The 17325-nt window shown below is 39.8% G+C and overlaps 4 protein-coding genes across 4 annotated transcripts; 2 read left to right on the plus strand and 2 right to left on the minus strand.

Annotated features, from left to right (window-relative positions):
• Positions 1-253: 253 nt before the first annotated feature.
• On the plus strand, positions 254-3419 carry b (glutamate decarboxylase-like protein black). Its single transcript, XM_018004664.2, has 3 exons — positions 254-1324; positions 2219-2586; positions 2647-3419. Exons 1-3 carry the CDS (start codon positions 542-544, stop codon positions 3242-3244), a joined length of 1749 nt encoding a protein of 582 aa, XP_017860153.1. The 5' UTR covers positions 254-541; the 3' UTR covers positions 3245-3419.
• Positions 3420-4404: 985 nt separating this feature from the next.
• On the minus strand, positions 4405-8427 carry PolG1 (DNA polymerase gamma, catalytic subunit tam). Its single transcript, XM_018004662.2, has 4 exons — positions 8249-8427; positions 6093-8183; positions 5220-6039; positions 4405-5159 (listed from the first exon to the last, which is right to left on the minus strand). The coding sequence occupies exons 2-4, from the start codon at positions 8038-8040 to the stop codon at positions 4496-4498; spliced, it is 3432 nt and encodes a 1143-aa protein (XP_017860151.1). The 5' UTR covers positions 8041-8183; positions 8249-8427; the 3' UTR covers positions 4405-4495.
• A 197-nt stretch (positions 8428-8624) lies between these two features.
• Positions 8625-10372, minus strand: Arpc1 (Actin-related protein 2/3 complex, subunit 1A). The gene is made up of 2 exons (XM_018004495.2): positions 9998-10372; positions 8625-9922 (listed from the first exon to the last, which is right to left on the minus strand). Exons 1-2 carry the CDS (start codon positions 10068-10070, stop codon positions 8862-8864), a joined length of 1134 nt encoding a protein of 377 aa, XP_017859984.1. The 5' UTR covers positions 10071-10372; the 3' UTR covers positions 8625-8861.
• Positions 10373-11429: 1057 nt separating this feature from the next.
• On the plus strand, positions 11430-12087 carry LOC108611721 (NPC intracellular cholesterol transporter 2 homolog a-like). The gene has a single exon (XM_018004497.2). It carries the CDS (start codon positions 11548-11550, stop codon positions 11998-12000), a length of 453 nt encoding a protein of 150 aa, XP_017859986.1. The 5' UTR covers positions 11430-11547; the 3' UTR covers positions 12001-12087.
• Positions 12088-17325: the final 5238 nt, after the last annotated feature.

Below are 17325 nucleotides of genomic sequence, written 5' to 3' on the forward strand. Positions count from 1 at the left end.
TCGTAAATAACTTGGAATCGCGCCTCTCTCCAAAGTTAATTATGAAACCGATGATGGGGATGGAATTGGGCTTGCAGGTGTGTGTTGTACTTTCCCGATTACTAAAGTCAATGACGATCGATCGTTACGAGTAAACAAAACCAGCTGAGAATCGAGAACCGAGAATAGAGAACCGAGCGGGTTGAGCGATCTTATTTGTGAGAGCGTCGGCATTGTCTTTATGTTAGTCTCGTCTGTGTGTGTGTGTGTTCTCGAGCTTGTGTGATTGTGTGTGTATTTCTCACAGGTTTTATAAAAGCAGCAAGAGGTGCAACAATTCGTTCAGTTCGGTTGTGAACTTCAGAATCATTGTCAAGAGTGCTCAGCTATATCAAGGATCAGCTACAACCCACCAGTCGCAGCAAAGGCAATTACTTTAGCTCAACTGAAAAACACAATCAAAATAAACAGACATCAGCCACTGAGAACGTGCTGCCAAATAAACCAAAACAAAAGAAAAAAAAAACAAAAAACAAAAAAACAGAACACAACCGAAACAAAAATGCTGGCCAGTGAAAATTTTCAAACACACCTCTACAACCGCAGTTCTATATATAAGCCCTACAATGAGGAATTGGCAAGCATGGCAAAGCAATTGACGACGGCCACGGCTGATGCAGCTGGTATCGATGCAGCGCAGGCGGCAGTTGACTACGGCAATCCAAGCAAGCAAATGTTGGGAAGCAACAATAGTAGCAGCAACAGCAGCGGCAGCAGCAGCAAAACCTCCTCCTCGAATAGCAACAATAACAACAACAACGTTGCCAATGGCCTATCCAGCTTTGTGGCCAGCCACCCCTCGGCCGAGTTTGAGGGCTTTATACGTGCCTGCGTCGATGAGATAATTCAGCTAGCCGTCTTACAGGGTACCAATCGCTCATCCAAGGTCGTGGAGTGGCATGAGCCTGCCGAGCTACGTAAGCTATTCGATTTTGATCTGCGGGATCAGCCCGACTCTCCAGATAAGTTGCGTCAGCTGCTTCGCGAGACAATACGGTTCTCGGTCAAGACTGGTCACCCGTATTTCATCAACCAGCTGTACTCGGGCGTGGATCCCTACGCGCTGATCGGTCAGTGGCTAACCGATGCACTCAACCCAAGCGTTTACACATATGAAGTGGCTCCTGTTTTCACGCTGATGGAGGAGCAGGTACTTGGGGAGATGCGACGCATTGTTGGCTTCCCCAACAACGGTCAGGGTGATGGCATCTTCTGCCCGGGTGGCTCAATAGCAAACGGTTATGCAATCAGCTGTGCTCGCTATCAATATGCACCCGAGTCCAAGGTAAGCATCGGGCCGAAGGCCAAAACCACTTTCGGGTTCCGTTTTCATGATCGTTGTCGCTTTTACGGCTAGCGTTGTGTGTTTGAAGCCAAACCAAGCGGAAGCGAATACGCGGCCTAGACGCTCACTCGACTAACGTAACAGCGTTTACAATATAGTTGCCCTCGAAAATATTAGTCAAAGCTTTATGCTGACTGCACTATACTCTTGACACTAGTGTTGCCTAGTTGGCTGTATTCTAATATTTGAATATCACAAAATCTGTAGAGATTTGAATACAATTTCAATTATTGGCCGCAACTCGAAACGAGACTATACACTAACGTACTCCAATCAATAGGTCAGATCAGTCTCAGCTATTAAGTAACTTGAGAAAATACTCTAGAGTCGAATCCATAAAAGTTTCAATTCTTGTCTTGGCACTAATACCGTTAGAATCTATCAATTCTGAAAATAAACTCTAGTTTAGAAGCTACAAAATAGAAATACCATTTACATACATGTGAATATATGTATGTTTATATATACGTATATGTTTAGTGGATCTTGATTTAAGAGTTAGCCCAATCAATTGAGGTTAGAGATTGTTTTTGGTTTGTGGAAGAGAAATAAGTGTCAGTGTGCTTCCTGGCGCAACATCCTTATCTGTTTGAACTCAAAAACTCAACACTGGTTCAACCGAATTATGTAGATCTTTGTAACAGACTGACTGACTGAACTAAATACTGCTGTAAGCTCGTGTTCTGATCATTCATTTAATGCTTCTTACATACATATGTAATTTACGGCTGGGCCGAGTTTATAGCCCTTACTATGAGAACTTTCTTATAATTCAATTTAAACACATTCAAATACATTCGACATATTCGTAATTCTATTTAATACTTATCTCAGAAAAATGGGTTATTTAATGCGAAGCCCTTGATAATATTCACGTCCGAGGATGCCCATTATTCAGTCGAAAAGCTGGCCATGTTCATGGGCTTTGGCAGCGAGCACGTACGGAAGATAGCTACCAATGAGCTGGGTAAGATGCGTCTAAGCGATCTGGAGCAGCAGATTCAGTTTTGCCTGGACAACAATTGGCAACCGTTGATGGTATCTGCGACAGCGGGCACCACAGTGCTGGGTGCCTTTGACGACTTGTTGGGCATATCTGAGCTTTGTCGCAAACACAACATGTGGATGCATGTAGATGCGGCCTGGGGTGGCGGAGCGCTTATGTCCAAGAAGTATCGACAATTGCTGAATGGCATTGAGCGGTAAGTTGCGAAAGAAAAAATGTGGAATAGCCAGTTTAAATTGTAAAATTCTTTGAATAGCGCCGACTCGGTTACCTGGAATCCACACAAGCTCTTGTCAGCCTCGCAGCAGTGCTCGACTTTCCTCACGCGGCACACCCAAATTTTGGGCCAGTGCCACTCGACCAATGCCGCGTATCTGTTCCAGAAGGATAAATTCTACGACACATCCTTCGATACAGGGGACAAGCACATTCAGTGCGGTCGTCGTGCGGATGTCTTCAAGTTCTGGTTCATGTGGAAGGCCAAGGGCACTAAAGGCTTTGAGGCCCATGTGGAACAGGTCTTCGAAATGTCAGAATATTTTACAAATAAGCTACGTGAGCGTCCTGGGTTCGAGTTAGTGTTGGACAAACCAGAGTGTACAAACATTACGTTCTGGTACGTGCCGCCCAGCTTGCGACAAATGGAGCGCAATCAAGAGTTCTATGATAAGCTCCACAAAGTGGCACCCAAAATTAAGGAGGCGATGATCAAGAAGGGTTCCATGATGATCACATATCAACCGTTGCGCAAGTTGCCAAACTTCTTCCGACTGGTACTGCAGAACTCGTGCCTGGATGAGTCGGATATGTTATATTTCCTCAACGAGATCGAAACACTAGGTCAAAAGTTGTAGCTGCACAATAGATGTGCTCCATTCATATTAAGAACATTCTTCTTAGGCATATGTTTGTATACATGTTGGTATTATATAACTTTTATTAGCTCAAAATAATCATATTTTATCGTATTCGAATAGATTTCGTACATTAAGCTGCTGCGATCATAAAATAAACCAAGACTATCACTAAGTTCTAATGGAGTAAACCTATTTCAAAAATAGAAATCCTTTTATGAAATTTACAAACAATTTACGAAGAATATACCACACTGACCTTTTTATTTTCACGTACAATAGACTTCGTTTGAATTAGCCTAAAAATTAATTTTATAAACTGACGATTTGCTGGATACATTAGAAATCTGGAAATAATATACATTTTTAAATACCATAAAAAAAAAAAAACAAGTAAGAAGACTCCAGTCGAGAATGCTCGACTAGGAGATACCCTGAACCCTCCAATCTGATATTCTAATCACTGTGCACTTCTTTTTGGCACACATATATACACACGCACGTACTAGAACGCGCTCTGCTAACTGTGCAATAAGCAGCGACTGCGCTTGGGCTGCGCTGCAGTGGGGGCAACATTATAAGAATTTATTGGTTGAATAATTTAATTTCTAGACGTACAATCTTAATGAAACTTTCAGAACATAATCATAATTTTCAACAATTTTCAACTTGATATGCGCGTGATATACACGGACCTAGGAAAAAATGTCAAGTCTCTAGCTCTTATATCTTCTGAGATCGACGCGTTCATACATACGGACGGACGGACAGACAGACGGACAGGGCCAAATCGACTCAGCTCGTCGCCCTGATCAAGAATATATATACTTTGTGGGGTCTGCCACGCCTCCTTCTGCCTGTTACATACTTTTAACAAAACCAATATACCCTGATTTCCCATTGAAAATGGGTTCAGGGTATAAAAAAAGAGTAGATTTCTATATGCAGGAAACTGCGGAAAATCGAAAATCTAATTTCTGCAGGTCCTAGCTTTGAAGAGCCTACTCTGTTGATATTTTAAATACAAGAGGGGCTGGAAAATTTTAGGAAACTTTATCTCCAATGGGTATTCAATTTCTCCAATTTTTCAACTACAAATGTAAGTCTAACTTACGAGTGAATATAATATTGCACTCATTAAAACTTACAATATTTGAAAATTAATTGCTTATGTATAAATTTATTTGCTTGGCAGTCATCTCATCTCATCCTCTATGGATTGAGATTAGATATGTGAACAAGTTTTAGTTACTAGTTTTGGGATGGCTTAAGCCAAGGCCATTTAGTGAGATCACCTCCGCCCGCTTTGACAATAGCTTCTTGGATACCTAAGCTCTGTCCAGGCGGAATGCCATACCCAATTTGCAGGCCGTGCGGATTGGAAGGCGTCTGACAGTCCATGGTACACTCTTTGCGCAGCACCGTGTCCACCTCAACTGAAGAAAAGAAAGCCACCGACATGGGCAGGTCTTTCAAGCCAATGCGTGAAGCACAAAATGAGCGAGTGAGCAAATTAGTAACATGCATGGCCAGCGCTGCCTTTGGCGCCAACTCATCCTTGACCAAATAACGTAACTCGTCGTGGAAACTCAAACAGAATCGAGCATGCGGACCCAGGAGCCAACGCATGCTAACGAGCATTAAGTGTAGAAAGTCCACTGCTCCGCTCTGCACCACCCAATTGATGCGAGTGGGCAAGAACCGTTGCTCCAAGTCCGCTTCTCCATTCGAGTCCAAAGCACGACTCAGGCGACAATTAAGAAATGGCGTTTCGGGCTGCTCGCGTGTGGCAATCTCCTCCAGCCGATTGAACATGGCGCTCTCCGTGCCACCCTGCCAGCTGGGACGGTGGAAGATTTCACTGATTGAACGATTGCGCTGCAGAGCAAAGCGCCTGGCCTCATAACTGCTGTAACTGTGAATGATGGAAGTACAGACATAAAACTGTCATTTACTCAATGTATTGTGAACGTACGCTTTGTCCTCCATCTCATCATGGAACTCTTCACGCAAGCGATACACTCGCTTGCCTTTCGTTGCAGCAAACATTTTCATGGCTTTCGCTTTGGCCTCGGTGGCGCTTAATGTTGGGTTGAATTGTTGCAGAAGCGTTTCTGCAAACTGCTGACCTGCGCCGTAGATCCGCGCATAGTTAAGAACCTTCGCATGATCTCTGGAGATGCCGACCACCTTTGCTGTAATGGAATGCATGTCACTGCCATTCGATTTGCTACCACTGAGTGTCATCCAGCCCAAGGGCGTGGCTCCGTGCTCGCCATGGGCATAGGCATCGCCTAGCACGGATGCAATCCACAACTCTTGTGAGTCCACATCGGCGCCAACCAACTTGTAGCCTGGTGGCGCTTGTACCATCGAACGTAACTCGGAACCAATGCGATTGGCGCGTGAATTGGAGGCAGTCATCCATGTGGATTCCATGGCTCGCCTTGTCAAAGTGCCAGCGACCACGACTTGGGGCAAAATAGCTCCATAAGAAGTGCGCTGTGCATGCGCTTGGAGTTCGCCAGGCAGATGCTCCGAATGTAGCCAGACCACCATTTGCCCTAAAATGCGGTCTCGATTGTTCCTCCAATAGGACATCATGCGAGCTATTTCAATGACACGCGCCGCAGCCTGGCACGAAGGATCTCCACTACTCAGTGCATGTTCAGAGAACTTATTTAGAAAATCCTTAGACAGCGGATTTCCCACGCGGAACGAGGGCCCGTTTTTGTGAGGCAGCTTCAAAAAGAAGCAACAATCATCTATCACATGGTTGCACCAGACCCCAGAGCCTGTAAAGCACAGAGGGTATATGAGAGCGACGACTATTTTAAGCTTTCATTACCTTTGTATTGCTTCTCGAGGTTCAGTTGTCGCTGCGAGATTTTTTTATAAAAATGTCGCTTGCTTAGATGTTCATCCACTTGTTTGGGCAATTGGTCCATGGCTAGATCTACTGCCTCTCCAACGGCAAACTGACGCGCAAACTCGGGAATGGCACAGCGACCGAGCAGTTGCTCAATCGGTATGTTCCTACTGCGGTTACTCTGGAAGCTACGAAAAGGCACCAGAAAACCCCAGCCATGTTCGCGAAGATAGTGAAGGGGATAGCTCTCCCAGCAGAGGGATAACAGCTTTGCAGCTAATTGCATACCCGTGCTAATGTCACACGCACCAGGTGTCCAGGGCTCCTCATCCCCATCTTCAGTGTAGTCAGGGGGTGGCTTGCGGCACAGCTTGCGATACCATTGCGGATAGCCAGGCAGTAGGGGCCGTCGCGAAGGCAGCAATGCACGCTGATTATAAAGATACTGGAACTTGCGCTGCAATCGCAGCTGCTCAACGTCGAGTCCCTGTTCTGGCAGTTGCACAGTGGATAGTTGCTTGCGCTTAGGCATCTGCTTTAGCTTCAACGCTTGGACGCTCCAATCCTCATCCCAAAGCCACAAATTATTCCGATACTTTTGATCGTGCAGCAACGCACAAGCTTCTTCCGCTCGCCGGCCCAAATGGTATTTAGCCTCAATGCTAAGATCCTCGTAGGCCAGTTGCGCATCGCGAATATAACGCTCCCAGTTGGAGTTCACGGGCAAATACGCAGTGCCCATTTCCAGCATACCCGCCAGCGTTACGGGATGTGGAAAGCGCTCTTCATACAAAGGATAGAGCTTGCCTAGAATGCGATGTGTCGCCTCTACATCTCCGGCACAATAGTTCACTAACGACTGGAACTGGTGTCTCACTTGCTCTAGTGTGCCTTCCACAAAAATATTGCGTGGCTCCTTGGACAAGGGCTCACCACCACAATACAGACGATGCACATCCACTAAGTTGTTAAGAGAGCTCTGCGCCAGCCAGTCCAGATCCTCAACAGCGGGGTCCTTCTTTGATTTGAGCATAGCACGTTGATAGCTAGTAACTCCACTGACGCAGATGTGCAAGGACATGGTATCCACAAAGCGGGTGTTCGTATCCTCTATTAAATACTGCTCGCGAATCCGCGCTCTATCGTAGGAGACATTGTGCCCCACTACTAAGGAGGGTTCCTTGTGGCCTAGAGGTATAAGCTCTTCTAGCGTGTAGTGTGGACGTTCATTGCTATCCACATCGATCGGCTCAACGTGCGGCACAGTTAAGCGATGTTTCGTGAGCTTTGGACTTACCCAACAGTACCAGCGCTTGGTGCTCACCGCTGTTGCCATTACCGGGTCGTTGCCCGCACGAACGCACACCTCCACATCGAAAATTATGCCTGTTTCGAGTGGCTGTGCAACGGGCGTGGCAGTGCCACTCACTGGATCATAGGCTGTCCAACCGGCATGGAAAGCCCAACGTTTGGGTTTTGCAGGCAGCTCCTTGCAAGCGATCAGTGCTTGAAGTAGTGTTTTATACGGAGCCACCTGCTCCTCGGCTATTGAGTGGAAGTGCTCCTCAATATTTCGGCCACGCAATGGAGGCAGCTTTAACTCCACATCTGGCATGGGCGATGTGCTGGTTACATCGATGCCATGACGCAGCAATTCGGCATTGTATGCCTTAGCTGCAAGGTGTTCTGCTTCAGAATACTCTCGTTTGGACTGTGGAAAGAGCTGGGCATGCAAATTCTGTGAGATCATCTGCACTTTTACCAAATTTTCAGCATATTCCACATTCTGTGCAGCCTTGGTCTGAACAGACGGCACGTGTTCTGTTCTAACTTTTGTTTTACTTGGAAGTTTGCGATAAACCTTTATGCTGCTGCTGGCGTAATGCTCACGCCCAGCTTTGGTAGCGTACCAACGTAGCAGACGCATTAAAATTCAACTCCTTAAAAACGTATTATTTTAAAACAAACATCAGCAAACTTCGGCGCTCACTGCAGCAAACTGAAACTTATCGAAAGTGAAATCGGTCAGCCGCCACAAGCATAAATAGTGGGATGACACCGGATTCTGGCCTGTTTATGATAATGGAATATTATTAGCAGGCGAATCGATATGTGAAATTATTTCGAATACTCACAACTAACGATGTAGAAAATGTGTCATGGCAATAAAATTAAAAGCATAATCGAAAAAATAATATAACTTTAAACTGATCAGCGTTAGTTACTTTTTTAATAAGTGCTCACTGTAACGTAATCTATCCAATAATTCAAACAATTTTTAGTTATTACTTTGCTTTTGATTCTTACGGGATTTAGAATTTTGTCGTTTCTATCGAAATATGTAACAATCCCTAAAGCAATCAATATTTAAACTAACCGCGTACAATGAACTATCATTTTAACAAATCACTTTAAAAAGTAGTTCCACCTCTTTTCCAAAGATAAAAACAACACTTTCAAATACATTTACAAGATTTGTTATATAAGTTGAGAGAATTAAAGAACATACTCTAATTGTTAAAAATTAAGATATTTATATATATATAAAAAGCTTGTATACATTAAACAATTGGAAAAGCATTTTTTTTTTTTGTTAACATTTTGGCAAAAATACTGCGTATCCGAACTGCATTTAACATTTTGTTCTTAACAAAAATAAAAAATTACTGCAGTTGAAATGGAAACGTACATAAAGAAAAACATATAGATGTGGAAATCAAGGGTCGAACACAGATTTTAGGGATACACTCAGATCTGCATGTTACGCATGCTTCCATTGATGCCATCTTGCTCCACCGTCCAGATTACCAACTGGCCATCGACTCCAGACGTGGACACCTTGCTCGCACTTGCCTTGTCACCAGAATACAAACGTATGCTGGTAATGGCGTTCTGGTGAATGGAGTCCACGACTACATCCGTATTTTCAGTGCGCATGTTACAATCCATAGACTTGAAGAAGTGCATGGCCGTGATGCCACCCGCTTCACGCTTCTGTGATTTGTCTAGCTTGCCGCTTAGCACAAGCTTGTTATCCGAAGTCAAGCTGTAGAGCAGCGGCACACAGCTGTAGCCGGCCACTACGACAGATGTGGGTGAGACCCATTCGCAGGACAGGAAAGGCAAGTAACCGGTGCGACAGCGAATTACCGTATTCCCATTGGTGGCATCCACAATGCTCACACAGCTATCATGACCCACCCAGCACACCTTGTTACCATCAATGGAGAAGCTGACACTATTGATCCAGCCTCCCCCAGAGGTAGAAGAGTTCTTGAATTCTGCCATGAGTTGACCCAAGGGCTTCCGATTGCCCCAGGGCGTTGGTGTCGGCGGTTCTTCGATGTCCTTGATGAATGCGGAAAAGACGCGTACCTTGTAGTCTGTGGAGCCAGCCACCAGTAGCACATTATTCGGATGCCAATCCAGAGAAGTAACCGTTGACCTTATCGGCTTCTTAATATGCTTCGATACCCACCAATCGTTCTCCGATTCAAAGTAACAGACCGAAATAAGACGCGCTCCAGATCCCACGGCAAATTTATTTTCTGCTGGCGACCATTTCACACAAGTAGCAGCACGATTAATCCGTAACAGCACTAAAGTTGGCTTCCATTTTCCGTCCTCCGCTTGCGTCCAAACATAAGCATTTCGATCTGCGGCACAGCTAACGATGCGATTCGTTTCTTTTGCCCAATCGATACCCATCACACGCAAATCGTGCTGGTTAAGCACATCGGCAAGCTTCCAGCCGTGGCCCTCGCGGCTGTAGATATGAATCTCATGGTTGTTCGGAGACAAAGCGATTTCTGAATAAAAAGTGAGTCATAGATTAAAAGGTCTGGGTCTCTTTATGTATATTACTCAACACATGCGTCACTTACGAGAGCGATCCTTATTCCAGGCGTGGCATGTTATAGCTGCTGGCGTGTTGCCAAAAGTGTACTTTTCAGCCATGGTAAATTTAATTAATAAACGCAGCTAAACAGAGAATTGATACCACACACGTAGTCGTATTTTTATCGCTATTTTTTGGGCGTTGTTTTTCTACTGCGTAAAGCTTGAGTGCCTCCTTTCTAGTTTTAATCGCGGACTCTGGGCCGTCTACACGATTAAGCTAGCTCCAAAAGTAAAACTTTGATTTACTTGCGCAAATTTTCAGGAAAATGCAAGCGCAAAGATTTTTAAGCGTTTGCAAATTTGTAAGGTGCAAGAATAAATTACATTTGGTGGGCAGTGTTGAGTAATATCGATTTGGTATATATCGATATTAGAGTGACTCATTTTAAGCCCAATGGCGCAAGTTAAGACTTTGAAATGGTTACTAGACATAGTCGATATCTATATCTAAGATGATGTGTTTAACTTATTTCTTACGGCATTTCCATTTGGGATGGTGCTGAAGGTTACACTGTTTTTTTATTAACTATATAAACTTTAAAGTTGCCGATTACGCATTCGCGAGACGGTTATAAAATGTTGTGTACCACTTCACGATGAATTCGTTAGTTCTGAACTATCGGTGACTTATTGTGATCAACTTAATCTATTCTAGAATTTGTTTTGTTTTTGTGGTGCACTTACTATCTACTCCTTACATTACTTACCATACCAAACATTCATACATGGTACATCTTCAAACATGCAACACGTATTACTTATGCACTCTAGCCTACACATACATTCATAAAAATATTTGATAGAGCAGATACCGAAGAGTAAGCATACAGAGACCATATAAAATCGGAATCTGGACACACACTAATTTTAAGGCTCATAATTTTTATAATTGAACCGAGCAAATTCGAAGCTGTGCTAACAGATTTTCGTAAAAAAAATTAAGTTAAATAACTGCACCTCTCCAACATCAATACCATTTTACGAGTACTCGATAGTTTTGTCCTATCATAAACACGAGATTCATATAGTTTCTATGTCTTATAACCAAATTTATATTAAAATATAAATATAAGTTTTTTATTTGAATATGTTAATTATTCTTGGATATATTAAATAAGAATGGAAGTATTATAAGAATATAATAATCATTCTTGGATATATTAAAATATAAATACAAGTTTTTTACAATAATCATACTTGGACGTAAAAGTGAAAAATTGAACTTCAAATTCTATTTGATATCAATATAAAAACCCGTTTTATTTTATATACAATTAATAAACTAACTAATCTGGAAATTTGTTTATAAGAAATGTAGCTCTGTTAAATTTACAAAGGCGGGCTTTTCGACTTTTACATTGATATCGATAGCAAAGTGTTTATAACATAAGGCGCGCAGCTGATTTTCTCGTTTGCCTTTATCTACCGTTTTGTAGTCATATTTCAGTTGTAGCTAAAGCATTGTCGAGGGAATTGAATGAGCTTGCGTTTAGTGTTTTCTCGCCGGAACTTTTAATTGAAGTAAATAAGCAATATGTTTACGTTGTGCGTGCTTATTTCGTCGCTACTTCTGACGCTGCAGCTGGGTACAGCTTTAGAATTTCAAGATTGTGGATCAAAGACGGGAAAATTTACTCAAGTCACCATTGAAGGCTGTGATACCACAAAGCCGGAGTGCCTTCTACGACGAAATACCAATGTTTCAATTTCGATAGACTTTGCATTGGCCGAGACGGCTTCGGCCGTTAAAACCGTTGTGCACGGCAAGGTTTTGGGCATCGAAATGCCTTTTCCACTCACTAATCCCGATGCCTGCCTTAACAGCGGACTCAAGTGTCCATTAGAAAATAACGAAGCTTATAGATATACGGCCACGCTGCCTGTACTGAAGAGCTATCCAAAGGTCTCAGTGCTAGTTAAATGGGAGCTGAAGGACCAGAACAGTGTGGATATCGTATGTGTTGAAATTCCTGCTAAAATACAATAATATGCGGGCACTTGAAACTGTTCAACTTGCATTGCTATATTCTTATTGTAATCTAATTTAAAATAAAGAAAAAAAGCAAAAAGTAAATTTATTTAAATGATTTTGTTCATTAAGAGGCCGAGCTATTTCGGTTGACTGTCACTGCCATCGTTTTCTTTGTTTGCATTTTTATTGCTTTTTCCGCTATGTGTGGATTGTATGTAATAAATAAAGGTGAAGAAACGGATAAATTATCTGTCTTGCCAATTGTCAGTGTACTTGATTATTTCTCAATTGCTAGAATGCTGTGGGGTAGTACTTATCAGCAACGTACTGATATGCAACGATTTAGCAAGTGAGCGATTAATGGCCATTCAGTAAGTACGAATCTATATTTAATATTCTATTTAGTAATTGAAAATTCTGGAAAAGCCCACACACCTTGAACCATTTTGACAAATTACATAAATTTTGCACAGTATTATATTATAAGCAAAATAAAAGTGAATTAATAAACATATAATAGAGATAGTTAGCTATGTATACTACTACTACTACTAAATATGCTTTAGCATAGGGGTTTGATGCATGTATATATATATATATGTATATGTATATATATTTACATATTAACAACTTAAACATTTCTAGCCAAACATGGATAAAAAGGTACACTGAGGAACGAATGGATAAAGCGCGGGGAAGTTCATGTATAAATTAAAATGTTATATCATAGCATAATCATCAATCTATTTGAATTATTTATTTTCGAAACTAGAAAGGGATTTCTATCAGATATCAATACTAACTTGTCTTGATGAATACATTTCAAATAAGGATATAAATTCCGAATGAATCCAACGCCGATACAATTGTTTTTAATTATAAATGATATTATTTATGCGGTTGCTCGAACAACAATTTCTTTGTCAATTCTGCGGGCTCTGATAACTTTCTTTGTTTGTTTATGTAGGCGACGCAGCTGATTATGAATCAAAATATATACATATATGATTAATATTTACTCATGTTTTTTGTGGAACATTTTCGAAACCTTATCTAACAGAAACACACTATAAGAAATGCCGTATTAAATTCATCGATCCTCGCTCCATTTTCCCAACTTAGTTAATATATTATTGAATACCCAACTCATATGACATGCTCTTATTGTTGGATATTAAATTAGATGGATCACTTTTGGATGCCAAGGCATTAATCCTGAAAAAGGTTGCATTTTTAGTCAGTATGGTGAAATAGATTATTCTTCAAAGCTTTTTAAACAGCGACATTAACATGTACCTTAGATTAGTTATATTCTTCTGCAGATCCTTACATGTCTTTGAAAATATCTTTCGCTGTATTCTTAAAGTATACCATTATTCCTAGTAGTTCCCTTTATTAAAGCTAATTAAAAACGTGGCAGATCGTAAATCTCATATAAAATTGTATCGTAATACTATTAATTAATCAATTATCACGAGTAAGAGTCGAGACTGCTCGACTAGGAGATTCTCTGTAGCCAGCAGAGAGCTGACTTTCCAATTATTCTACACTTTATATATATATATTATTATTATATTATATATATCAAATTATTAGGTTTTTTTTTTTCTTAAATTTGTGGCAAATCAAAAATCAATAAATAAAAGAATCTAGATTAAGAGTATCAAATGTATCAAAATATCAATATAAAGATAATTTTTTGTGTAGAAGATATATTTATATCGGAGCATTTTTATACCCTGAACCCATTTTCAATGGGAAATCAGGGTAAAATGGTTTTGTTGAAAAGTATGTAACAGGCGGAAGGAGGCGTGGCAGACCCCACAAAGTATATGTATTCTTGATAAGGCGACGAGCTGATTCGATTTGGCCCTGTCCGTCGTCTGTCCGTCTGTCCGTATGTTTGAACGCGTCGATTTCCGAAGATATAAGAGCTAGAGACTAGAGACTTGAATTTTTTTTTTAATGACCGTATATACAGCGCGGATGTCGAGTTCGCTTTTAAAATTCGATAAATTATCCCGTTATGTTTTTATCGAATAAATACATTCAAGTTCAAGTCAGATGCCACTATAGCTAATTGTGAATGATTTTTAATTTTTTTAAATTTTCTCAAATTTCAATATAATATGTAGATCATATGCTGAAAGTTTCATTCAGTTCAGTCAAAAATTAATTAAAAATCATCAAATATTTGGCCAATTAACAAACGCACGTGCAGCAGCTACAACATCATCGTATACGTGTGCACACATACATTCAAACTTCTTCTGGAACATTCTTTGAATCACATCAGCTGTTAGTTTGGTTTAGTTTTGGTAGATGGCGCTGCAGCAGTGAATCTATTTGAGTTTTGTCAGCGCAACATCCAAAAGTGAGGTGGCGCAGTGTGTTAGTGGCATAACACTCGATCGAAAGGTCGCGGTTCGAATCCCGATCGGCGCAGCTGATGTTAATTCTTTTAATTGTTTCAAAATATTTTTATATTTTATTATGTGAGTTTTGTATTTCATTTATATTTTTAAATACATCAAAATTTAAATTTTAACCATACTAAATGTGCGTATTTAAAAGATTGGTTATACTAGCAGATTCTTAAAATCACATCAGCAGTTAGTTTGATTTAGTTTTGCTAGATGGCGCTGCAGCATTGAATCTATTTCAGTTTTGCCAAAGCGGCTTCCGCAAGTGAGGTGGCGTAGTGAGTAGCTGCATGACGATTGATCGAAAGGTCGCGGTTCGAATTTTCATAAATGAGTTTTCTATTTAATTTTTATTTTTAAATACACCGAAATTGAAATTTTAACCATACAAAATGCCCATTTACATTTTTATTAGTTGGGTTCAGGGTAGTATCTAGTCGAGCACTCTCGACTAGAGTTTTCTTACTTGTTTTGCGATATTTTTGATGTATTTGCGTTGGTCGCTTCTGTACCAAGCGGAAATGCCGAATATTGGAGTTAAGCGGTCTTTATCATTTAAATAAAAAATACTTATTTTTCTCATTTTTATTATTATTATTATTATTATTATTATTATTATTATTATTATTATTATTTTTTTTTTTTTTTTTTTTTTTTTTTTTTTTTTTTTTTTTTGGGCGGACCATAAATTTTTTGTGGGGAAAAGCAAAAAAAAAAAAAAAAAGTCTACAAATCAAATAGACTTCTCTCGCTTTGTGAACAACTGTATGAGCAGATCAAAAGGCAAAATATCATTCTATTACTACACGAGTGAAAACAACATATGCTTAAAGAAAGAAAGAAACTGGATATTCATACTGTAGTTGCCAATAGCTGATGTTGATAGCCAATTACTACACCTTTACATTATTAATGCGGCATAATTTGTTTGCATGTACAAAATGCGCACAGTTATATCAAAATGTTTCATTTAGCAACATGTGTGAAATGTCTGTGATTAATAACAAATTAAATTTTAATTAATTACAATTTGTTTTCCTTTTGTTTAATTGCACTTGGCACCGGGCAGCGGGCACCGGGCTGTCTTCATTTAACAAGTCATCTACAACACCTGGCCTAATTACAAAAAAAATGTCATTAACAGATACATACATATGTATGTATAGTATGCGTTATCTCTTTGCCTTCAGATAAAGAGTGGTTCAAAATAAATTTCTGTTGCTCTGTGTGTCATTTAAATTTTCCCCTAAATCTGTATATATTTTATTACTTTTGAGTAGTATCATATTATACTACCGTATCGATTTACCTCTAGCTATGCATTAAAATAAAAACAAGTAAGAAAACTCTAGTCGAGAGTGCTCGACTAGAGACTACCCTGAACCAAACAAATTAAAATGCCCATTTAGTATGACTAAAATTTCAATTTCGATGTATTTACGCACGCACGCATAAACACGCATTGGCTGCAGTGGTGGCTTACTATGGGAACTTAATTGTTTAATAACTTTTGTTGTTGATAGACGATCTTCATGAAACATTCAGATTATGATTATACCATGGATATGCATTTGCCAAAGCACAAGCCTCTAGTATTTTAAATACGCTTTTTAAAATATGGTGGTGAAGGGGTGAATGTAGGGGTGGGAGGTAAATTTTGACGAAAATCGAAATTGTATAAAGTACATATGAATCTAAATTAAAAATTTGGCGACTCTAGCCTTAAAGATGTAGCAGATATAAATTTATTACTGGTTTTCCATATTGTTTTTTATCGATAACAAAATAACGAGGCAAGTTATCTCTGCTCGTTGCCCTGACACACCTCCTTCTCTCTGTTACATACATTTCAACAAAACCATTATACCCGGATTTCCCATTGAAAATGGGTTCAGGGTATAAAAAGATCTTCAGTGCCCTTGTAAACTAAACTCATGTATTAATATATGTGCTAGTATCAAACAAATTGTAGAATGATTGGGAAAAGCGCATTCGGCTTGCACAGAATTTAGAAAATTAATTTGATTAGAAAATCAATTTTAAAACGTAGACTATTTATACACACATGTGTGAATTTTTGACTTGGCACTGAATGCGTAATGACGAAGGAATTCCCACCTTAAATCCTAATATGAGCAATTTTTTAACCGTTCGCTTAAAACCGACTGACAGATAAAACAGAATTTGTTCACATATTGAGTGTACACTTATTATAAATCACTCGAATTAATTTTCATTTGCAGCACATTTACAACTTCATTTCATTACTCAACATTGAGCTGGTGGATGACTTATATATTAATATTTATATACCATGAAAATGAGATATTAAGATATATTGCTATAATGACTGTAACAATGAGAAGTGTCAGACCCCATAAAGTATATATACTCTTGATCAGGGTGACTGGCTGACTGGATATAATGATTTTTGTAATATCGTTCTGCCGAGAGGATCGAAAATTTAAATAGTATAGGGGTATATGCAGCATCTATAGATATAATATATTTTATATATTCTGATATTCCAGAAACGAAATAACTACTATATATACCTCTTGTAATCCCCAAAATCTCTATGAAGACATTTTGAATGTTTTTAAAGCTGTCATACAACTGAAATTTCTTCCCTGTTGATATATATGTCAGTTATATAGAGATAATTATGTTACGTGAAGTAGCCACAGTCGCGTATTGAATATATTTGTTCAATCGTTGATTTAAGCCCTTTGTCACAAACTAAAATCAGCTTCCATAAGAAGGGCGTAAAATCGAATTTAATCTGCGACATCGGAGAAATTCCTTTTCAGAAAACTATCGTTAAATGTAGAAGCACATCTTATGGGTAGCTTCTCCTGCAGTGGCTTTATTGAAATTCAATTTGATGCACATCAAGCTGAACGTATTCGTTGGCGGC

Source organism: Drosophila arizonae, chromosome 3 (genome assembly GCF_054131065.1).
Source record: "Drosophila arizonae isolate 15081-1271.41 chromosome 3, UAZ_ARI_1.0, whole genome shotgun sequence".
Classification (NCBI taxonomy): Eukaryota; Metazoa; Arthropoda; class Insecta; order Diptera; family Drosophilidae; genus Drosophila; species Drosophila arizonae.

Bases quoted from the DNA above. Each gene is read 5' to 3' on its own strand.
- b (XM_018004664.2), top strand. From the start codon at position 542: ATGCTGGCCAGTGAAAATTTTCAAACACACCTCTACAACCGCAGTTCT. The intron at 1,325-2,218 runs GTAAGCATCGGG...TACTTATCTCAG, and splicing joins AATATGCACCCGAGTCCAAG to AAAAATGGGTTATTTAATGC. The intron at 2,587-2,646 runs GTAAGTTGCGAA...TTCTTTGAATAG, and splicing joins TTGCTGAATGGCATTGAGCG to CGCCGACTCGGTTACCTGGA.
- PolG1 (XM_018004662.2), bottom strand. From the start codon at position 8,040: ATGCGTCTGCTACGTTGGTACGCTACCAAAGCTGGGCGTGAGCATTAC. The intron at 6,040-6,092 runs GTAATGAAAGCT...TGTGCTTTACAG, and splicing joins CCTCGAGAAGCAATACAAAG to GCTCTGGGGTCTGGTGCAAC. The intron at 5,160-5,219 runs GTACGTTCACAA...CATCATTCACAG, and splicing joins GATGAGATGGAGGACAAAGC to TTACAGCAGTTATGAGGCCA.
- Arpc1 (XM_018004495.2), bottom strand. From the start codon at position 10,070: ATGGCTGAAAAGTACACTTTTGGCAACACGCCAGCAGCTATAACATGC. The intron at 9,923-9,997 runs GTAAGTGACGCA...CTTTTTATTCAG, and splicing joins CTGGAATAAGGATCGCTCTC to AAATCGCTTTGTCTCCGAAC.
- LOC108611721 (XM_018004497.2), top strand. From the start codon at position 11,548: ATGTTTACGTTGTGCGTGCTTATTTCGTCGCTACTTCTGACGCTGCAG.